The 23,294-nt window shown below is 40.7% G+C and overlaps 1 protein-coding gene across 1 annotated transcript; it reads left to right on the top strand.

The window, feature by feature from the left end:
* Window positions 1-1,930: 1,930 nt before the first annotated feature.
* Window positions 1,931-22,296, top strand: gucy1b1 (guanylate cyclase 1 soluble subunit beta 1). The gene is made up of 13 exons (XM_063218386.1): window positions 1,931-2,046; window positions 2,414-2,487; window positions 7,612-7,712; window positions 7,817-7,935; window positions 8,163-8,360; window positions 9,800-10,030; window positions 10,389-10,505; window positions 11,191-11,324; window positions 12,833-13,030; window positions 17,022-17,259; window positions 18,382-18,522; window positions 20,497-20,651; window positions 20,850-22,296. Exons 1-13 carry the CDS (start codon window positions 2,044-2,046, stop codon window positions 20,980-20,982), a joined length of 1,842 nt encoding a protein of 613 aa, XP_063074456.1. The 5' UTR covers window positions 1,931-2,043; the 3' UTR covers window positions 20,983-22,296.
* The last annotated feature ends 998 nt before the right edge of the window (window positions 22,297-23,294 follow it).

Genomic DNA, 23,294 nt, shown 5'->3' on the forward strand with positions numbered 1-23,294 from the left:
TTTAACTGATAAATGACTATAAATAAATATATGACTACACGTATGGTCTTTCTTTTTACACACAGTGTGCACCTACAGGTTTAATGATCAAGAACTTAGATGAGGTGACATCAATTTAAATAAAAGGCCAAAGCTATGAAGCTTGCAGAAACAGGATGAGAGATTATACACAATTATAATGATGATGATGATGATGATGCAACAAATGATTTATTAAGAGATAATCATGGCTGCCACCATGAAATTCAAAACAATCTATAATGTAATTGCATGGCAATTCGAAAATGCCAATGCACTGCCTTCTTTCATGGGTTGAACATCTTTTGAGAATTGCAGTTTTAAGTTTTTTAAAATTTGTAGTTCACCTGATGCCAATAACGCTTAAGTGCGTAATTTCTGATCGTAACCTCCAGTATCCACGAGGCTTAAGTTCATTAATTCCGTTATTTTATGGTGTGATGTTGACATAGGCATAATTCAATTTTCTGTGGGTGTTTTTGCTAGTTTGGCAAGGCCCCGCAGTACACCTTGAAAGTCCTGAAGCCCTGAAGAAGGCCATAAGGGCCGAAACGCGTAGGCATTGTAGCCAAATAAAAAAGTTAAAAAAAAATGCAACCTTGAGTGCCTCAGCATCTGTCTTTCTGGACCACCTTGAAAGTTTCTTTGTCAGCACACCTGTTGAACAAGCACCTAAAATGCTGAAAAAACTCTGCTGGGTTGTATGGTTCGAATATGGCTGGCATGTAATGAGTCAATAGTCTGTATAATAATAGGTTAACCTTTAAAGCCAAATAGCCAAACTATGAATGAGTCAAGTTTTTGGCTTTGACCAAACAGGACAATATTTCCAAATGTCAAATGCAAAATTAGTTGTTGAATATTAGAGACTGTTTCGTGCAAGTACACTACTTTAATTAATTTCATTTAATTCCATGTTACTGAAAAAAGTATTTTACCGAACATCCACAGCATAATGTCAATTCATGAGCATCAAATACCACAAACAATAATCAATAGTCGTTCTATTTCATAATTTGTCCCAAAACACTTAAAATCATTGTCAATGTGTATAACATACTACATTTCATAGAAGACACAGATTTTATTACATTTCATAAAAGACACATCATGATTGTTTTGACATCAAACTTGATTTCTGAAGATCCGGGACTGGCAACAGTTACTAACAGTGTGCAGCCATGAGTTGTGTTACCGTAGGCCTATGTGTTTTGCCAGCAGTGCCTGGACCAGAATGGATGAGAGCAGGTGGTGGAAAAAAAAAAAGATGATGATGATGGTGATAATAATTTCCAACCTTTGAAAATAGCTGGTAGTAAAATAGCAAGGTCTTCTTATTCTTAATAATTCAAAGCATACACTGTATTTTAGATAGGCCAGATAAAAGATAGGCCAAGTGATAGTATTCTCTCTCTCTCTCTCTCTCTCTCTCTCTCTCTCTCTCTCTCTCTCTCTCTCTCTCTCTCTCTCTCTCTCACAAACACACACACACACACACACACACACACACACACACACACACACACACACACACACATACATAGAGAGAGAGAGAGAGAGAGAGAGAGAGAGAGAGAGAGAGAGAGAGAGAGAGAGAGAGAGAGAGAGAGAGAGAGAATACTATCACTTGGCCTATCTGTTGGCCTTTGTAGTCCTACCTTATGTCTAAATCCATATCCATTAGTAGTGAGGCAATCAAGATAATTATTACATAGGATAATGCGTCATACACACACTGGGATGCAAAGATGAGAGTATGGTGTGTGTGATTTTTACTGATAAGGCCACATGCAGCATCAGTGAGCATCATTTCGGCCTCGCCTGCCTCTGTCTTCTCCTATTGGTTAGCAGTTCGACACGCTGACCTTCTATTGGACGCGTTGTGTGTCACTCTAATGAGAAATATTTTCAGGAATGGTTGTTTCCCACATAACAACCTCAGCCTCTAGTTATTGCAATAACTGTATTTAGTGCTGATAATTATTACCAACGCGTGTCACTGGGAAGGATACTTTTTTCTACAACATGGTATGTATCGCTTTCATGATGCTTTTCTGTGGTACAAATGCTGATTTCTGTTTCTCATAAATGCGGAAGACTGTTTTGCTTTGGTTACGTCAGTAGCCTACGGTACATAAAATAATTCTGCAGGGTGGTTAGTAAATGCACATCGGTTTTAGTGTGGGCTCTGAAAAATGCAAATAGCAATGCACTTTAAACCTGTTGTGATTTATTTACCAACGAAATGCAGTTCAACTAAAGATGTGTTAGTCGATGTAGTCTGGTCGTCGGAGACCCCGTATTCTTGCAACCGTAGTCTATTTCTACATAGGGTCTGTTTATAGTTTTACTGTTGCCAGATTAAAAGGACTACAAAACTGTGATTTGTCTACAGTACGGGTTTGTGAATCACGCTTTGGAACTTCTGGTACTGAGAAATTATGGACCCGAAGTCTGGGAGGACATTAAGTAAGTTTACTCGTTTCTTTCCTGATATCAAATTCAATATTAGGCCTATAGGCTACTTTCCAATGATGTCTTCATAGTTCACACCTAATCTGTTGTACCCCACTTATAACTCACCTTTGGTAAAATGATAGTCATTCTGTCAGCCTATCATGTCCATAGACTATTTGCATAGCTTGATTACAGTCATGATAAGCCTACTTTAGTAGCCTATTGCAGTTCTCATTAGTTACAATGCCATAAATGCCTTTAGTCTACCATACATTTTCATGTTAGCCTAGTTTCTCAGCATCACTGTGATGGTCACATGAGGATGACAGCTTATGATTCCAACATCACACAGTGGAATGCGGAAGAATCAAGTTGATAATATCTTACCTCAATTAGCCTAACCTGTACCTGTAGGCCTAATTTTGGTAGAGGTGTAAGAGGTGACTTTTCCCCCCAAATGGATTAAGACTGATAAATTGCAGGATTATTCGGCTGTATTTGCTTGCCATTCACTTATTTATAACCAATAGCTTATAGTTCCGGGGGTAAGCAATTAGGGCGCTAGACTTGTTACCCAAAGGTTGCCGGTTCGACTCCCAACCTGCCAGGCTGGTGGGGTAGTAATTAACCAGTGCTCTCCCCCATCCTCCTCCATGACTGAGGTACCCTGAGCATGGTACCATCCCGCCACACTGCTTTCTTGGGGTACCAGTGGGGGGATACCCCTTGCATGGGTGAGGCATAGGCCTAAATGCAATTTCATTGCTTTCACGTTCACGAAAAGCAATTGTTAGAAAAAAATACGTTTTATAATGCTCAGTTGTTGACACAGATCATAACTAGTAAGTCAACTTAATAGTAGCCTCTGCATTTTTACTCCGGATGTGCTTGGATTTCCAATTGGTCATTGGTCTGTGCTCCAACTGATAACAGCTGGGCCATCAATAGATGTAAAGTTATCATGACTCTGCAGCCCAAATTGCCACAGTCAGAACCATGCAGAAACAGTTCAGCGTTGTCCCTTTGACTCACAAACATTAAGTTAGTGGAGTTTATTTGACTTTTCCCCAACCTCCTTTCTTCTAGGCATGACTTTCATTTCACCCTTTTATGTCGCAGCTGTTTTTATCCAAGCATGTTTTTGAAGAGCCTGGTCAGTCTCACCTAAGCGGAAAGATTTGAGCTGCATGTTATCACGAGAGTTATCTTGGGCCTAGGCTGCACATGATTAATGGAGCAATTATTCACGCTGCTTCTATTTTGAGAATGTTTGGTCCTGTTTTTTTCTGGTTTACAATTTGTTACCTCATATTGTGCTATTTGTTCAGGTGTTGTGCTGTGAGGAGAATGTGTCCTGCCAGAGTGAGGGCCAGGATACTGTAGCAAATCAAGACTTTTCCCCCAACTTGACTCTAATGTTCAATAGACTTTTTATTTATTCCATTAGCAGTGTGGCGGAAAATATGTTGAGACTGGTGAGTGTTGTGATGTGGGTTCTGTGAACGGTGAGTGTGGGCATGTCTGCTGTGAGTTTGTTTAGTCCGGAAAAGACATGCACTTTGGAGACTTCCTGCACTGCACACATCTTGGAAGATGTTCTGATTTGTAACACTCTACAAGTGGCCCTATAAAACCTGAGAGTAAGGACAGAGAAGAGCACTTTCAAATTCAAAGACAGAGGTGTGTGTGTGTGTGTGTGTGTGTGTGTGTGTGTGTGTGTGTGTGTGTGTGTGTGTGTGTGTGTGTGTGTGTGTGGGTGGGTGTGGGTGAGGGTGAGGGTGAGTGTGGGGGGTTGAGGATGGCGTGTAGAGTAGGCGTACTCTACTCCCCTGCGTTATGCTTCATGTATTTGTGATATCATTTAATTGCAATTCCTGCTGTTTGTGAGACGTTTTGTGACTATTTCAATGAGAGCAAAGAATAACATGGCGAGAGCATTTGGAGAACTGCCGTGTGTCTTAACCTGATTTTTTAGATATATATAAATTGATTTATATATATATATGTGGGTGGGAGACGTGACGTCTTGTTTTTTTGTAACATTGGTTAGAAACCTACAAAATGGTTATTTTCCTTTAAAAAACAAATGTCAATGAAAGAGGATGTGGTACATTATGTTTCATATTAGTCTTAGATGAGAAGAAACATTTTTGTTAAGATTTATGTAAAGGTTTATATGTCAAATTTCCCGCGGTGTGACTAACATTAATGAAACAATATATAATATTATATACAGTATATAAATTAACCAACAACATTTTGAATAATGTATGAAGCATTTGGCATGATTGCATAAATCTTAACTTTAGATTAAGATATGTGAATGTGGAAAAAACTCAAGACAGTAATATTAACTACAAGTTCAATTTCGTAACACAAATTGCGTCCTGTGGGGTGACATGTATGTCAATGTTTGTGAATGGGCAGCTGCAAGGCCAACTACAAGGGTCTTAAAGACTGGCTCCTAACCAGTCAGTACCTCAGTTATTGGAGAGTGCTGTGGAAGTTTAAGGTGACTTAACCTCTTAATATGTCTTCATATTGTAATCTTTCTGTCACCCAATGCTTAGGTTAATTTTATGGTGTCCTGTGGTGTGACTACTCTTATAGGAGGAAAAAAAGTTTTTTTATTAATGAAAACACATACTAAGATTAAACACGATATCATTATCAAGTTAGCATGAGCTCAGATGTCAGTCATGTATACAAAAGGATTAAAATGGCCATAATGCAGTGAATTCCCTGTGGTGTGACTCCATTTTCCTGCGGTGTGACATGCCTATGCTATGTGGACACATTTTCCCAAAAATAGCAAAAATAAGGTGAAATTCCACAGACCACTATGTGCTTTATTTTTTTCTATTTTTTTCCCATTTTTATCCATCATTTTTTTCAGGAATTTGAAAAACTTTTTTTTTTTTGGCGTTACGCCCTTAAACGTCAACCACCCATATATATATATATTAGGGGTGGTACAGTTCACAAAATTCACGGTTCGGTTCATATCGCGGTGTCAAGGTCACGGTTTTCGGTTCTCTACGGTTCTTTTTTCTTTAGTTCATGATAAATGGTGCACTGGCAAATAGAATCGGACTCATCACTAAATATCCTACATATGGTTTGTATAGGCTTATAATGTGAAAATGGTGTGATTTTAATTGTGTCATCCTCTGATTTGGTCTTATACGCTAATGTTTTAAAAAGAGAGACTGGATAAGATACTCCTAGAATCTCTGTTTTACATATTTTTCTGGGCAGTACATGAATTGCGGTTTGCGATGGATTGCACGGTTCGGTTCGGTATGTGTGTGAATTGTACGGTTTCGGTTTTCGGTGCGGTTTGTGCCATCCCTAATATATATATATATATATATATATATATATATATATATATATATATATATATATATATATATATATATATATATATATACAGTATATTTATGTTTGGTCCCTTCGGGAGGAATTTGAAGAACTGGCCCTCAGTGGCTTTTGATTGAATAGCCCTGCTCAATAATAAAGAGCATTCCAGGGCCATCCTAATAGAGTCCTATAGAATCCTAGCCAGGCTGCGCCCTCCTAGTGACGCAACACCTTCGGCGGCGTTGCTTCAGATCGAATCTCGATTGCAAGTCTATGATAATCAGGCAAATAGAATCCTATAGAGTCTGTATGACATTATTTTCGGCATTGTCTGAATTATTGCCCTATGGTGGAACAGTGCAGTGTTGTGTGACCTTCCCTTCTGAGTTGGCCCTCTACAGAGCTGTTCACCTCTCTACCATTCCTGCGTCCTGTATCTGATGCTTGTCACGCTCTCAGCCATAACTGTATCTGTGACATGAATTGTGATGCCTTTCTGGTCACCTTGCACTTGAAGCTGTGCACACTCGCTGTCAAGATGTAGATACTGTAGATCTTCTCCGTGGCATAACAAGAAGCAGGAGGAAAGAGAGGGTTAGGGAGGGAGTTTTTTCCTTTAGGTTTCATATTCTATTATTACTGAGTCCAATAAATTATGCCTGTTGTGTTCATGATCTGCCTATAAATAATAGCATAGTAATTTAATTAGCAGTAAACTCAATGCATTTTTCCGTGTTGCCAAACATTAGTGAGCACATGTCGTTTCAAGGATGTAAACAGATAGAGTTTCAATAACCATCTAACAACCAGATATTATCAGGTGCCGTGGACTTGGACTGTAACTTTCAGTGAATGTCCACAAATCATGATAAAGGCTGTTGGTATCAGGAGAACAAAGCACTGTGCCACCTCCCGTCTCCTATTTACTCTTGTAAATGCTGTAGGCGCCGGCAATGAGATGCATGCGAGTCAGTCTCTGGTGGGTTTGTCGCTCAGACGGGGCCAAAGTGCATGTTTGTTCTTCTATCTGTCAGAGGGATTTCTCACAGCCTCAGATAATGTGAGGTACTGTAGGACGAGTAGACACCTTGTCTTGTTGCCTTACACAGACCTGTCAGTGGAAATATGCACACAGGAAGCCTGCACACTGCAGTAGTCCTAGCCCTTATGTTCTCAGAGCAGAATTCACATGGAGAGGAGTTGAGTCCAGAAAGAGCCAGACATCATCAAAAAAGCATAACACACTGTGTTATGATATGTGCAGGTGGCAGGTGGAAAAAATAAAACAAATTCTGAACAAACACACTCTAGTTAGAGTAGCTGGATAATAATTGTAAGCAATAGATGGATTCAATGTCAGAAGCTAACAAATGCTAGAAAATGGAAGGGGCAATTGATGCTCACAAAAACCTCAATACAGAAGATGACTGGGGTCAGCCATTTACTCAAGTTAGTAGTATTGAAGATGGCAGGTGGTAGGTATGGTCAAAAATGGGAAGAGTGCAAGAGCACTAGAAGTATCTTATGGGTTCTTTGGGAATGATGGAAAATATGAAATTGTGTCCACCATTACAAGCAGTGCAATGCATGCTCAGTGGGAGTGCCTGAAGCTTTATAGTTCTATATGTTTTATTGTAATATGTAAAAGAAGTGCACATGTGCTTGAAAGAGACCACCTTCTCCAGTTTGTCATGTAAAAATGCCTGGCTACTACATAAACTGCAAAACATGCTTGCAGACTAACTGATAGTGCTTGCTTGGCCTGTTGTACAGGAGGGAAGCTCAACTTGATGTTGAAGGCCAGTTCCTGGTCAGAATTATTTATGAAGATGCCAAGACCTATGATCTTGTGGCAGCTGCAAGCAAGGTCCTCAGTAAGTTGAAATATTAACACTACAGTTTTAACACATACCGTATTATATTGTGAAAACAATGTTGTGAATATGACACAAGGGTCATAAACACTCTACACTTACAGAGGTAGATGCTGGCCAGATTCTACAAATGTTCGGAAAGATGTTTTTTGAGTTCTGCCAAGAATCTGGATACGACACTATCCTTCGTGTGCTGGGGTCCAATGTTCGCGAGTTCTTGCAGGTAAGGTGGCTTTAGCTTACCATTTCAAAAATAGACGTGAAATTGTCAATTTCCGTTTCAGCTGACCTGTACTCTGTGCCGCTGACACAATATTGTGAGAGCCGTTTGACATGAGCTCTAAATAGCATTCCCTACTCTGAAGCATGGCAGCAAGAAAGAACTGAAGCAGCATGAAAGAACATGGAAATCAAAATAATGTCAGGCTGACCTCTGCTTTTTTATGACAGAATTTAGATGCCCTGCACGACCATCTGGGAACCATTTATCCGGGCATGAGAGCCCCGTCTTTCCGGTGCACCGACGGCGAGAAGGGAAACAACCTAGTTCTGCACTACTACTCGGAGAGAGAAGGTCTGCAGGACATTGTCATCGGCATCATTAAGACAGTTGCACAGCAGATCCATGGCACAGAAATTGAGATGAAGGTGACGAGCTCTTGCTGTCTTTTAGAATATCCTCCTTGCTACTTTTGCTTGGTCTGTGTGTCTCTCTGTCTGTCTGTCTGTCTCTCTCTCTCTGTCTCTCTCTCTCTCTCTCTCTCTCTCTCTCTCTCTCTCTCTCTCTCTCTCTCTCTCTCTCTCTCTCTCTCTCTCTGTCTCTCTGTCTTGTCGAGAATTCTGGGTGAAAGAGGTTGTGTTGTGGTGTGGTGTTGACCCTCATATGGGGCTAATCTGAAACTGGCCTCAGATACTTATTGTGAGTCACTCTGTGTATTTTTAGATGAAGGTGCAAGGCGGCCTGCATGTACATTGTGTATGTCTTTTTTTGGTTAGGTCAGAACAGAGCTATCAGATAAAACCCAGGCTAATCAATGTGACTAATGATATGGACTACTATGAATACATAGTAATCAAGTCATTAAAACAGGAATGAATATTTGTTTTTTGGAGAGAAAATAGGCTTATTCATTCATCTCTGCTGATGGATAAATACAGTTTGAACAGTGAACTCAATTGTACTCTTGTTGATTATACATGAAATCTGGAAAGGTGATTATTTAACGATTACCTTGAAAATACTAATATTTTAGTATGTAGATTCACAAAAAGTGCAGTATCTTTTCTTTTCGGCTTAACACACAAATGCAGGCTCTTCCACAAGTTAGGCGAGAATGTTCAGTGCAAAAATATGGATACACATGGTTTCTCTTTTTTCATGAAAGATATAGCTCCCTCATCAAACCCTAAAACGTAATTTTCTTTTTTTTCCCATTGTAATCTTAGTACAAAATGAAAGGGATGAATTGACAGCCCTATCCAAATGTGACACCTGATTTCTCCAAATGTTAGCCAGCGTTACCATGGTGACAACAGACCGACGAGACAGTTGGTTGACGTCAGCGTCATGAGCTCCATAACCAGAGAAAAAATTCAGCATTTACCAGTCTCACCACGTTTCACGCTTCAAGCCACTCAGCCACTCTGTCTGATAACATTATTTTTGAAGCTGTTATTTTGACAATAGCAGAGTGAAATAATGAAATCAATTCACCAAACATAAAATTTGCTCTACAGCCATGCCCTTGAGTACAAATATGAAGCATGCACAAAAATGGCAATTGTTCACGGTGTCACAGAGAGGTAGAACATTGAATTATAAACACAGGCATAAGCACTCACAGTTATGCTATCCATGAATGCATGCAGCACATAGTGAGCTCAGCACAACCCAGTAAGTGTGTAGATTGTTTTTGTTACATGTAGATTCATTATACATACCTTTCGGTTATTTCATGATTTTATGTGAACATTTTTTTCCATCATCCCCTGGATAAGAAGTTCCTGTTCATCAGTCAGTTTACCTCTCTGTTTCAACACTCGTCCAGCTTTCATCTTGTCCTTGCATTCGTTATCCAACCATCCAGGTCATCCAGCAGAAGGGTGAGGAGTGTGATCACATCAAGTTCCTCATTGAGGAGAAAGAGTCAGAGGAAGAGGCCTTCTACGAAGACCTGGATGGCTTTGAGGAGAACGGCACCCAGGAGACGAGGATCAGTCCCTACACTTTCTGCAAGGCCTTCCCCTTCCACTTGATGTTTGATCAGGACCTCACACTTACGCAGTGTGGAAATGCCATCTTCAGGGTCCTGCCACAGGTACTGTACTGCTCCCCTGCGCCTTCATATGCTCATGAGACCTCGCACATGATGTAATCAGGGCTTCGAACCGGTTTATAATAAAATAATTTCGTTTTCAAGCCCTGGATGTAATGCACTCTGGTGTTTTCCTGTAACCTCAAAGAGATTCACTGCAGCATCTGCACTGGTTTTGTAAAAAGATAAAGATGGGGTTCCAGAACTTCTCTGCAGATAGCACAACATTATGAAAATGAATTAAAATTGTAAACTGCTAGAGATTTTTTTGTTGTTGTACATTGAAGTTATGGTCATTACTCATCAATTACCATAGATGGTTGCAGAGCGTTTAACGGGTCTTTCTTCCCCTCTCTCTCAGCTCCAGCCCGGTGTGTGCAACCTGTCCTCAGTCTTCTCCCTGGTGCGACCTCACATTGACTTCAGCTTCCATGGAATACTCTCCCACATTAACACTGTGTTTGTGCTACGCAGCAAGGTAATAGTGCCAACCTCTGCTCACAGAAGACTGTAAAAACACCATTGTAAGAAGTTGACTGTACAAAGGGAACACATTGCATTGGCTGGTTACTACACAGGAAGCATACTTGTATTGTGCCAAAAGGGTACTAAGTTGAAGCTAAATCTGTAATGAACCCCAGACATATTCACAGTGTTACTCTTGACAAAAATGTGCATTTACAGTTCTCATGGACCAGCTGCTGCATTTTTTTACAGACTGGCTGACAACAACATTTAAGTATTGACTGCTGTAGCAAGAGGGAAAGACCTGAATTGCTTTCTTATATTATTTTTAATTTACAAAGGTGTTTAGGGTCTCTGACTTTATTTGTAACTTGGAAAGGGATGTGATGCACTAATTATTAGGGCGCCTCACGGTTACTCCACCTTGCTGTTTCATCATTTAGTATCTAGTTTCTTTCTCTCAACGCTTTTTGGGCGGAAAAGTATGCTGCCTGCAGCCGGTGTAGTAGAACCGTTGCAGGTTTGTCCCTGTCACCGTCACTGTCATCTAGCCCAATGGCTGTTTGCGGAATCACAACAGCAAATGTGTGGTGGGTGTTAGCTGTCAGCCTTGCACCGTGGTGTACGGCCACTCTCTCCACATGTATTTTGGATAATGTGTTACTGAGAAAAGCCGTTGGCGTGTAAACCTGTTGCAGGAAGGGCTGCTGAACGTGGAGATGGCTGAGAATGAGGATGAGCTGACAGGCACAGAGAGCAGCTGCCTGCGGCTCAAGGGCCAAATGATCTCCCTCCCTGAGACAGAAAACATCCTCTTCCTCTGCTCCCCAAGGTAGGAGTCATCTTCCTCCTCCTCCTCCTCCTCACTGTCAACATGCCTTATACATGTTTTGTTTCCAGAATGGCAATGACCGATTTGTAGTGTGTTACTAAAGGCCCTGTGTTATGTCATAGTAGAGTAATACTATGGGAATTATTAGCCTTTCAATGACTATTACAGTGTGCCTCAGATGGTACGGTGTGCAGGGGGGCTACAAGTATATACAGTAGTTGGGAGAAGTTATACTTGGGAGATACATTCTGAGCTGAATAGTTATGGGAAGACTCACAGTTTTGCTATCTCTGTAAACTAAATTTAAACTCCAATTTAAATATTGTGGACTAGTGTGTGTTTGCTATATACAGAAGGTGATCTGTATATTCACAGATGGTGTGTTGATTCCTGAAAAGGTTGTATTGTAAAAATGTAAAAATAAATAAGATCAATAATTAATTGGGACAACTGTTGAAATCCAGATGATGTTTAAAGGGACACTGTGTGAGATTTTTAGTTGTTTATTTCCAGAATTCATGCTGCCCATTCACTAATGTTACCTTTTTCATGAGTACTTACCACCACCATCAAATTCTAAGTATTCATTATGACTGGAAAAACTGTACTTTTCATACATGAAAAGGGGGATCTTCTCCATGGTCCACCATTTTGAATTTCCAAAAATAGCCATTTTTAGCTGCAAAAATGACTCTACTTGGACCATACTAGGAAATATTTGTTTATTACTGAGTAAACTTTCATATAAAGATCAAATTTGGCAATAGGCAGCCCAGTTTCAATGAGCAGCATGGTTGCAGTACCTTTTTTGACCATTTCCTGCACAGTGTCCCTTTAAGGCAATAAAATCAATCACCAAAGCCGAATTGAGAGCATCTGTCTGAACTGTTGTGTTGCGAGTGGTTTTCTGCTTGTGTGCAGTGCCTGCAGCCCTCCCCTTGGGCAGAGTAGCTGTATTTCGGGCCTGGCTCTGAGATTCTGTGAAATGTTAATTCCTGTGAAGGGTTCTCGTTCAGAAGCTGCAGGCGCCAAGTAGCCATTCTGTAACAAAATTGTGGACTGGGCTGCCGGCCTTAGCCTGAAAACAGTCAAGCACGAATGAACAGCATTTCTCTGCATGGGAAAACAAAACAACATCAGCAGAGCTAAACCCCCCAGCTGGTTCTCTGCTGTATTTTTCCACATAGTGAACACGACCTACTGCATTGCCATAACATTCGCAGAGAAAAAAATAGCAAAAAATATGTGCCTTGTTGTAACATAAATAGTGAAAGCAGTGTAATGTAAACCATTATGAGCTATACAGCTATTTTACATATGGTTTGTTTGTTCATTTAAAATACAACATAAGCTACTTCCCAGACACCTTTTCAAAATGTGTCATGTTGTAAACAGTGTACCCACTTGCCATTTCATTTAAAGGACCCCATGTATGAAATACGTCTGATTAACCAGTTCTTCACCACCCGTTCCTAAATGTCCCGGATGCTGGCCTCTTTTTTTGCTAGTGTGATGAACCTGGATGACCTGACGAGGCGTGGCTTGTATTTGAGCGACATCCCGCTGCATGATGCCACGCGAGACCTGGTGCTGCTGGGGGAGCAGTTCCGTGAGGAGTACAAGCTGACGCAGGAGCTGGAGATCCTCACCGACCGCCTGCAGCACACCCTCCGCGCCCTGGAGGACGAGAAGAAGAAAACAGACAGGTCTGGTGGTATACTATACTATACACAGCACAAGACCCCACTCTCTCTGTCCAGTTTCATGTGAAACAGCATTCACTTGGCTTCTTCAGCTTTGATAGACAGTGCAGATATTCTGTTTAGATGTTCTTTTCTTTTGTCTTTTTCAACTTTATTGATGATAGTAGACAGTATGAGAGGTGGACAGGAAGCGAATGGGGAGAGAGATGGGGAGGGGTCGGCAAATGACCCGGGCCGGAATGGAACCCGGGTCGCCTGCGTAGCAGCTCAGTGCCCTAGAAGAAGAAAACGGACAGGTGTATGCAGCACAAGATCCGACTCTCTCAGTTTCATGTGAAACAGCATCCACTTGGCTACTTCAGCTGTGATAGACAGTGCAGATGTTCTGTTTAGATGTTCTAGCGGATATTCCATTTGCTCTGTTCCCTCAGAGAGAGAGCAGGAAAACTCTGAGTTTGTGAGTGAATATTTTGAAGTAGTCCATTAGATCACATTTATCAAGTGCCTGCTTTTTTCAGGGCAGACTGAAACTTTTATGCTTCCAGTTGTGAGGTAGGGAGCAGAAGAGAAGGTGCCATAACATTGACAGGATGTATCAGGAAAGTTACCAACCTAGTTATTTATTCAAAACTGTCAGAAGGTAGACGGAACACACTTAAAATCCCTTCCCAATCATTTATTATACTTGTACCATTTGATTTCAAAACATTAGTATTCATATAATGCACAACACCAGTTATGTTGGTTTGCAAAATTTCTTCAAATTTGTATTATTGTTCACACCATTATTTCTTGATAGGGCAGGGCATTTCACCTTACTGGTAGTCTGCCTCTGTGCTTCACTCTTTTTGGGGTGGGGCACAGTACAGCGAAGAGTGGGACAGGAAACAAGTGGTGAGAGAGAGACGGGGAAGGATCAGCAAATTACCCGTGCCGGAATCGAACCCAGGTCACCGGCATAACAGCCCAGTGCCCTACCTTTTGAGCCACGGTAGGGCTGCTGGTGTGCTTTTGATCCATTCCACATTCAGTAAAAACAGATGTATGAAACAGCCACCCCTGTTTCGCCGTTGGAATAATAAACTCTGTAGACACAAGCTGCTGAAGGGAAGCATGTCTGGCCCTGCAGGGCATGTTTGTCTGAATTGAAGACAAGGTCAATAGTCCCACAGCCCCCTGGCTCACATGCATCCAGCCAGCAAACACACACAGGTGTTTGAGAGAGCAGAGAGGGACAGGGGGTTCCCTCTCTGAAAAGTTCATGGTGGTGGTGGTGGAGTGCGGAGTCTAAGACGGGTATTGAGAGGACTGTCACGTTTAATTGGCCCGGCTCTGTGGCAGTAGTACACGGAGACACAAAGAAAGAACTCATTATGTTTTTTTTTTAATCAAATCTATAGAAGTAGAGGTTACTACAGGCCGTGTGTGTGTGTGTGTGTGTGTGTGTGTGTGTGTGTGTGTGTGTGTGTGTGTGTGTGTGTGTGTGTGTGTGTGTGTGTGTGTGTGTGTGTATATATATATATATATATATATATATATATATATATATATATATATTCTCTGTCTGTTTCTCTCTGTCCATGTCTGTTTGTCTGTCTGTCTTTTATTATCAGCAGAGTCCTCTTGTTCTACTGTTGTGCCAGCACCAGAATGTATGTCATGGTTGGGTGGCAATGACCAAAGACAGGAGAATTCCTCTGTATCTGTCTCTGAGGTTTAGAAGCACCTTAACTTTTTGGAATGGAGGAGTCCACACACTTAAAATCATTTTAGTTGTTTTTTTATTATTTCAAGGTTGTATTACATTTCGACTTCAACAGAATCTGATGAAGACTGCTGAAGTCGAAATGTAATCCACACTCCAAAAGCTGCAGTCCGGCATTGTCCTGCACCTCTTCCTGGATGTGCACAATCTCCACCCTCAACTCATTAGAAGCACCTTATCTCATCTATTGAGCCAATCATAATACTCCTATGGGAAGTAGCGTAGGCTCACGCAGCTGTGTGTTTTTTTGGTGTTGTAATGCAGATGCTCTTTGCTCTTCTTAATTGCCTGTAGATGTGTTATATCACCCCTTGGAGAGGCTCTTGTGCATTATACCAACATCTATTAGCTATGGTGTGAGCTAAGAGATTGCCCAAATGCAGTTGTTGTGCTGGATGTGTGCGCACCTGCAAACATGACCATGTATGTTTTTTTGTACATGTGAACGTGTGTGTGTGTGTGTGTCAACCCTCCCGTTTTTTATTTACTTCCCACTGTCTTCCCATTTTGAGAGTTTTCCGAAAACATTTTTCACATTATCAGAAAAAATCGTCCAGAAATTCTAGCCTGGCTCCTACCAGACCTGTGTGTGTGTGTGTGTGTGTGTAGCTCTGGATCCCCCTGGTGGATCTCCAACACACACAGAGGTCTGGGAGACTGTAGCAGGATTCCATTTCTCCAGTCAAAAAATAATCGGACCTAGTAGTTCACGAAGCTGCGTGGAACTACAGGTCGGGCAAGAGCCAGGCATCAGAAATTCACACTCTACTTATTCCATCAGCTATAGTTACCTGCCAGTAGCTTATATGCCAGATACCACCAAGAATTTGTGCTCCTTAAAAATGCGAGCTCTCACCCTCAAGCTCCATAGGCGTGTATTTATTTATTTTTTTACTCAAAGTTGATATGGTGTGTGTGTGTGTGTGTGTGTGTGTGTGTGTGTGTGTGTGTGTGTGTGTGTGTGTGTGTGTGTGTGTGTGTGTGTGTGTGTGTGTGTGTGTGTATGTGTGTGTGTGCGTCCGTGCGTGCATGCCTGCGTGTGTGGGTCGGTGTTGAACCTAGCGAGGTCTATAAACATTAGTGCTGTCTGTCTCAATACAACGACAAGATACACCTGACTGAGGTGGCGGACAATCACAACAGTTCATGAATATGTAAGGCGTCTCCTCAGCATAATTTTCGGTGAGAACACACACTCTGTGGGCCACACTGTGTTCCCCCACACCTTTGGAGACAGGAGCTGGTTGATAAGACGGTAAGAAAGGTGCAGTGGCTGGAGCTGGATGAATAGAATCAGGCTTATCTGTGCTCCCAGGCCTGCTCGTCTGTAGAAGCTCTCTCCCAGCATATAATTCACAACACCGAAATGTTATTTCCGAGGCCCAAGGCTGCAGGAAATTTCCATGTAATTTATAAAGGAAGGTGGAAACACTTTCAAGTCAAAAATTTGAAGCAAATGGGATACATAATCATCATGACCGCCTGGTCGCAGTCTTTAAATGTAAATATGCTAGGAAAAAAACAGGAATGAATCCCGTGAATAAAAGCAAAGAGGTGTTTTTGAAGAATTTCAGCTCTCAGATCCAAAGATACAGATTGATTTCTACAACTCCTTGGTGTGAAAACAATCCTACTGCCCTAACCAAAAACACCTTGACCAAAAAGGGGAGAGTCGAGGCCACTAGCACATTTCATGGTTGCTGTTGAGTTGAACTGAAAAATTGCAGATTGACTATATTTTTAAAAACACTGGGTGTGAAATGTGATATATTATTCAACATTTCTCACGCTGAACCTCAAAGTGAGGCATGGGCTGGTTACCATGGCAACGTCTCTTGACACTCCCAAGCGCTGCTTTAAGAGATAAGGCTCTGAGGTACATGTCCTTGGAGGACGCTGATTTCTCTTCGAAAATCTTCCCCAAGGCTACTCAGTGAAAATGCCTCAATGCACCATAGTGGTTCCTTTACATTTTGAATAAAGTATAGTATATATTTCTTGTGTTTGCATGTAGATAAGATAAGATAAGATAAACTGTTGAGATAAGATAAGTTTCACAAAATCAGTGAACATATTTTGTTCAACAAGTGTGAAATTATAAACCATTCAGCCCCTTTCTGTTTGTTTATGTTTTGCACATGTTCTGTCTGTGCGGTATCTTTCAAATTGTGTGTTCTGCTTTGAACCTGTGTGGATTTCATTATAACATCTTGTTAATGTTTTCTGCAGACTGTTGTATTCTGTGCTGCCACCATCAGTGGCCAATGAGCTGCGTCACAAGAGACCAGTGCCTGCCAAGCGTTACGACAATGTCACCATCCTCTTCAGCGGCATTGTGGGATTCAACGTCTTCTGCAGCAAGCATGCCTCGGCTGAAGGAGCCATCAAGATAGTCAATCTGCTTAATGATGTGTACACCAGATTTGACATTCTGACTGACACACGGAAGAACCCTTATGTCTACAAGGTGAGAGATAATTCATGTTGCATGTACAGAATATATATTATACTGTATAGGCATATATATGTGAAGAGATTATTTGCATCATCACTACCATTTTTAACTTATTTTTGCATTTTATTATTGAAAATTACTGTTCAGAGGTCCTGTCATCTATGTGTGAAGTCTTGCCATTCAAACATACGTTTACTTTTTCAACCTATATAATATGCATTTTGCAATGCAATGCAATGGAATGCCCAATACAAAAATTTCAATTTCCCAACTTTGATGAGATGCACAGTTTTGCAAATAAACTCTTCAATATATATATATAGATTTAGTTTTTTTCCGCTGTGTTTCCGTGCCTATGTATTATCTATGTATTTGACCAGTGTTTTTTGACTGCATGTACTAAAATAAACAAATGTACCTCTATAGCAAACTCTACACAGACCATCAGCTTTGAAAGCCCAGCCCTCAGGCTTTTAGAGAAGAATGCAGTTTAAGAAGCTGCGTTAACCACGCTGTGCACTAGGCAAGGATCTCAATACTGGCTAACCAAAGAAAGTAATATTTACTCTTACCCTTCCAACAGCCAGGTGGTCTGAGAATTTTACAGTCTCTGTATGGCCATGGCTATCTCTGTGCAGACATGGCTGTTTAAGTGTTTTGTCATGTGGTGTATTCACTTGTCTTCGACTCCACAGGACTGAAGCAGAAACATGTCCCAATATCGACAGTGTTAGCCTGTGGCCAGATGTCTTTGGTGCCAAAATAGACATTGCCCACATGAATGGGATTCCTCTTTTACTTGTGGGATTGGGTCACGAAAGGCTCTTAAGTATTTTCTCACAAATAGTGAGGGAAAGTAATGAGTAGATAGACATGCCATTTGCACACGTTACACCGCCACACTTCTAAATGAAGGTTGCAAATATTTAAAATGTTACGTGAAGCATTTAAAGGTCCATTAGACAAAAAAAATGCATTTCAGTCATGTGAAAAAGCAGTTTCTTTCACCCTCCAATACCCTGCATTTTCCAGCTCACAAAATTGCAGTGATACAGATAATGACACTTAGTTCTTTTGTTTGTTTGTTCTTTTCTTTTCTTATGAATGTTTCTGTGGTCTGGTCTCCCCTGGCAGGTGGAGACGGTTGGTGATAAATATATGACAGTCAGCGGCCTCCCTGAGCCCTGTACCCACCATGCCCAGTCCATTTGCCACCTAGCCCTGGACATGATGGAGATCGCCGGACAGGTGAAGGTGGATGACGAACCTGTGCAGGTGAGAAATATGGCCTGTTCTTCCTGAGTGAACCTGATGATGAGGAAAGGAAGGCAAGCACAGCACTCTTCTAAAGAATCTAAAGGGTGCTGTCCTTCGCCTCATTTCCTCATCTATGGTTTATGTGGGATTCAGCACCCAGTTAAGAACTGTATTAATTTGAAGGCAACAGTGTAAGCGCATTGTTTTCTCTGAAGAATATATGAGCAAAATCAAACAGGTGTGTGCTAACTTTTTCCTTTTAAATGGCCTTTTCTCTCCTGTTCATAATACATGTATGAGGAATTGTTTGTACTTTGTATATGGCTCCCTGTCATCTCTAAACCCTTTTCTAAATTCATGTAGTTTGAGTTTCGGGAGCTCAGAGAGCATCATCTGTGTCAGTAGGCCGACATCCATCTGTCACTGCTGGCTCTGAGATGGCAGCAGAGTGCTGACAGTCCCACAAACATGTCACCTCCTACCATACAGCCACCTCCTACCATACAGCCTTGTTTGGCCAGACAAATCAGAGTTTGGGAAAACTTTCTTGCAATGCTACACACACACACCATAATGGTTGTGGGAAACACTGGATCATGCAGGAATATTAAAGCAGGCGAATATTTAAATATTTTATATAAAATGTATAATTTTATTCTTTCTGGGCAAAGGAGTCTCCTGTGTCCAGAATGCATTTGTGGCTTAAAATAGGCCCTGAGGATCTCTATCGCCAGAGCAAGCTGTTGTAACTGTGATACTCCACAGTTCGTCATTTGTATAAACAGACCGGTTGGCTTTGTTATTGTATCCGTGACCCATGAAGATGTGGAATTGGAAAAGGGGGGTTGCCTAAACGAAGAGGCCATTCATTGGTCTGATGACACATGAGCGTGTGCGGCACACACACCCTCACACCCTCACACACACACACACACACACACACACACACACACACACACACACACACACACACACACACACACACACACACACACACACACACACATGCATGAAGCTATTGTTTGCAAGAAGTACAAAAGACCATATGGACCTGAATTGCAAAAATGAACTCACATTTAGTTTGTGCTGAACATTTAGTTCCTTCCCGTTTGACAGAGCTGAAACAGCACTGTGTTCTTATCTTGATACAGTACACACAACATAGTATCATTAACTGGTTCACATAGTGGTGTTTGCCATGTAGTTGGTCTGAAATGCCAGCATCTGTAAATGTGCGGTTTACTGTGTTTATACCCCAGAGGTTAAGAACAACATGTAAATGTGCTCTTGCTTTGTCACAGGCAGGCAGGAGGGGTTTCAGGCCAGTGTCTTGCTACAGTTAACACATGGCTCTGTGTCTGTGGGAACTATTTATAAATATAATGCCACTCACAAATGTTCCCTGGGGACACAATCTGTAATAAAGAAGGGCAGAGAAGCTAAGGATGAACAAAATGTCACCATGATAGAGTAAAAGAGCTGGGAAAATGGTGTATAAACGACACAGGGCAGGATAGTAAAATATTTATCATATTGAGCATATCATGACTTACCAAACAAAAAAAGACTGCAGTGTTTGGAAACTTGTTTTTCTCTGTTCATATTCCCATTCCCAAAAACACCTATTGTAGGCTGATACAACTGAACAAGAATCTTGTGAAAATCCCAGTGATTGGCCAGTTCAATCATTGCTTTACTACTTAATCCCAATGCACCCTGTTTAACATCCGTTATATCCTTTAATTGGAAAGTGATATCTGTTCAGAATTATTAGTTAATACAGACATGCCTGGCCCTGACGTGGCCAACCGGTAGGGCACTCGCCTGCCATGCGGCTGACCTGGGTTCGATTCCCGGCCCGGGTCCTTTGCCGACCCCTCCCCGTCTCTCTCCCAATTCGCTTCCTGTCCACCTCTCACATGGTCCTAAAAAAAGTCCAACAAAAAATCTAAAAAATAAATAAATTCAAACATGCCTGTTTTTTCCCCCCAGATAACCATAGGTATCCATACAGGGGAGGTGGTCACTGGGGTCATTGGTCAGCGGATGCCCCGTTACTGCCTCTTCGGAAACACTGTGAACCTCACAAGTCGCACAGAGACCACAGGAGAGAAGGGCAGGATTAATGTCTCTGAGTACACATACAGGTAAAGTTATTATTAAACTGCTGTTTTTGGGCACTTAAAAGTATTTCCTCATTGCTGATACATTAAAATTGAGAGGACCTGGGCAGAATTTATATACATGTATATATAAATTGTTTCTATTCCAAGTCTATACCACAGAATTTGACATCTTTTTCAGGTATTGCAACCTTTTGGTATTTGCTGTATGTTGTGTTACAGGTGTTTGCAGTCAGCTGAAAATGCAGACCCACAGTTTCACCTGGAGTACAGAGGGCCAGTCACTATGAAAGGCAAGAAGGACCCCATGAAGGTGTGGTTTTTGTCTCGAAAGGCCCCTGAAACAACTATCTAGAAAACTACAGTGTCCTCCTCTTTTTTAAATAATTGCTTTTTGTCTTAAAATGTGTCACCTCATATTTAACTTGTGCACAACTCTGTAAAACTGAACATCAACCACACACATAATTAACACAAGATATTGTATATTTTAATGTATCTTTGAACTCTGTTGTATGATTTGATAGCTAAATGATTGAAGTAGAATGCAAAATTTTAAAACTAAATGCTCGTCTCCATTGAATCTAATTGCTTGATTTAGCTCTTTTGACTGACAATTCAATCTTCTAGAGTTAATTGAATTATTATTTATTCTATATTTACCTTTGTATGCCTAAAATATGCGTATAGTCCATAGAGTGGAGACTCTTATGCAGGACAAGGTAGAATTTTAGACTAGTGTTATTCATCTGACATTCACATTTATTTATGTATAAATTCTGAACTGTGGGCTATATTTAATTATAGTACAGCATATTTATTTTTTGTATGTATGTATGTTTGTATGTACGTATGTAACACTTATAAGCTGTTGACCATTACTATCAGAATTTATAGTTTTGACAGTGTACAAAATCTCACATGAAATTTGTATTTAAATAGATCTGTTCTTAAAACAGCACTTTGCAACCATTTTAAATAGTAGCTATATATTGATAGAGGACCAATCATACCACTTGTCCTCGGTATCTTGCACATAGACTTAATAAGTGTTTTCAGTTTTAATTCAGCAGATTTTTAATTCAGCACCTCTTTTGTTACAGTATGTGACACATTCTATTTCTGTCAATTGTGTGACACGATTGTCATGCAGGAGTGCGTGTAGAGCAGATAACACTATTTCTGTAAAACATAGGCTATATTTTTACTCACATCTTCGTAATGTTAACGTTTGTGTCACAATCAAAGATCACAGTGGACAACAGCCATTGAAGTTGCTCTTGAATTATTTATGAAGCAAAAGGGTGCATTTGTGATTTTTTTCTTCTTCTTTAAATTTGGTACAACACTGTTGTGCTCCTCATAGAAAGATGTGCCAAGTGCCTCACTGACTACAACCTGCACAGTATAGTGGACAGTATACAACATGTATTTATATATCACAACTAAGAAGTTGTAGTTGTTCAGATCCTCAGCAACACAGGCAGATGTTCTACTGTAAGAATTCTTTTTTATGCTTTCTTTAAAAAAAAGAAAAATTACAGTATGTTTTGCAGATAAATGTCGTTTTTTTTCCAGTAACATTGAAAGCAGTTACATTATCCCAAGCATCCCTTTAAGATGTTGACAAGTGTTCTGTTTCTGTGACAAATAAACACCACTAAACCAAGCTGAAGTCTTCCCATGTTTTCCACCACCCACTCCCATGAAAACCATTGAATACAGTGAAACATTCGTATTATAACGCACACACCCTCAGTCTCACGCTGAACCCACATGCATAATATATATGCACAGGGCTGCTGTCAGCTTTGGTTGGGCCCAGGACAAAGTCAACTGAGAGCCCCGACCCCCACTCTCAGTGCATACAATGTACTGAGGACCCCCACCCCTATTGGCTTTGCAGCACACATATACATACATATCCATATACATATATACATATATACATATACATATACATATACGTATATGTATACATTTGCATATGAATGGAGCAGTATTTGCCGTTATTAAAGTCATGCTGTCTTAATTCTTACGGCCTGGTGTCCTCTACTAGAGAATGTGTGTTTGTATTTGCACCTGGAAGCCCATTCCTCCAAAATAGTTTGATGTGATTGAAGGAACTATTTCAAGCTTTAATGTACAGAAATGCTTCCTATTTAGATGTTTTTCTTTATTTGAAACTCACTCACTCGCAAATGGTATTTTGTAATGTCCAACCAATGAATAGCCTACTAAGGATGGTATTGGTTATGCTCTGAGAGAGTCGGACTGGTTGGTTGGCAACAAAGAGTGTCAAAAGAGAGCCACCTTGTGGTGAAATTTTGTGATGGCAATATTTCAAAAATTTAAGATTCTATGCAAACATTTGGTTAATTAAAAAACGGTGTGAGAAAAAATATCTTCAGTAGAATAGCCAGATATGTAACTAAACTGGAGACTGTATGTTGCCACCTGTAACAACTGGAGAGATATGTGGAGATAACAATTCTGGGATATAAGACCTGCTGTGAAATCTAGAGGTCCATATATGGTAGGCCTACTGTATATCAGATCAGTGCAGCAAACATTGTAGCTAACAGTGTACTTGTCTATGAATATAAGCTCTTAAACCAAATGAGCAAAATACAATATTATCTATATATCCAGGTAATAAACATAAGC

The sequence above is a fragment of the Engraulis encrasicolus genome, chromosome 16, assembly GCF_034702125.1.
Source record: "Engraulis encrasicolus isolate BLACKSEA-1 chromosome 16, IST_EnEncr_1.0, whole genome shotgun sequence".
NCBI lineage: Eukaryota > Metazoa > Chordata > Actinopteri > Clupeiformes > Engraulidae > Engraulis > Engraulis encrasicolus.

Bases quoted from the DNA above. Each gene is read 5' to 3' on its own strand.
- gucy1b1 (XM_063218386.1), top strand. The intron at 10,506-11,190 runs GTAATAGTGCCA...AACCTGTTGCAG, and splicing joins TGTTTGTGCTACGCAGCAAG to GAAGGGCTGCTGAACGTGGA. The intron at 17,260-18,381 runs GTGAGAGATAAT...CTCCCCTGGCAG, and splicing joins AGAACCCTTATGTCTACAAG to GTGGAGACGGTTGGTGATAA.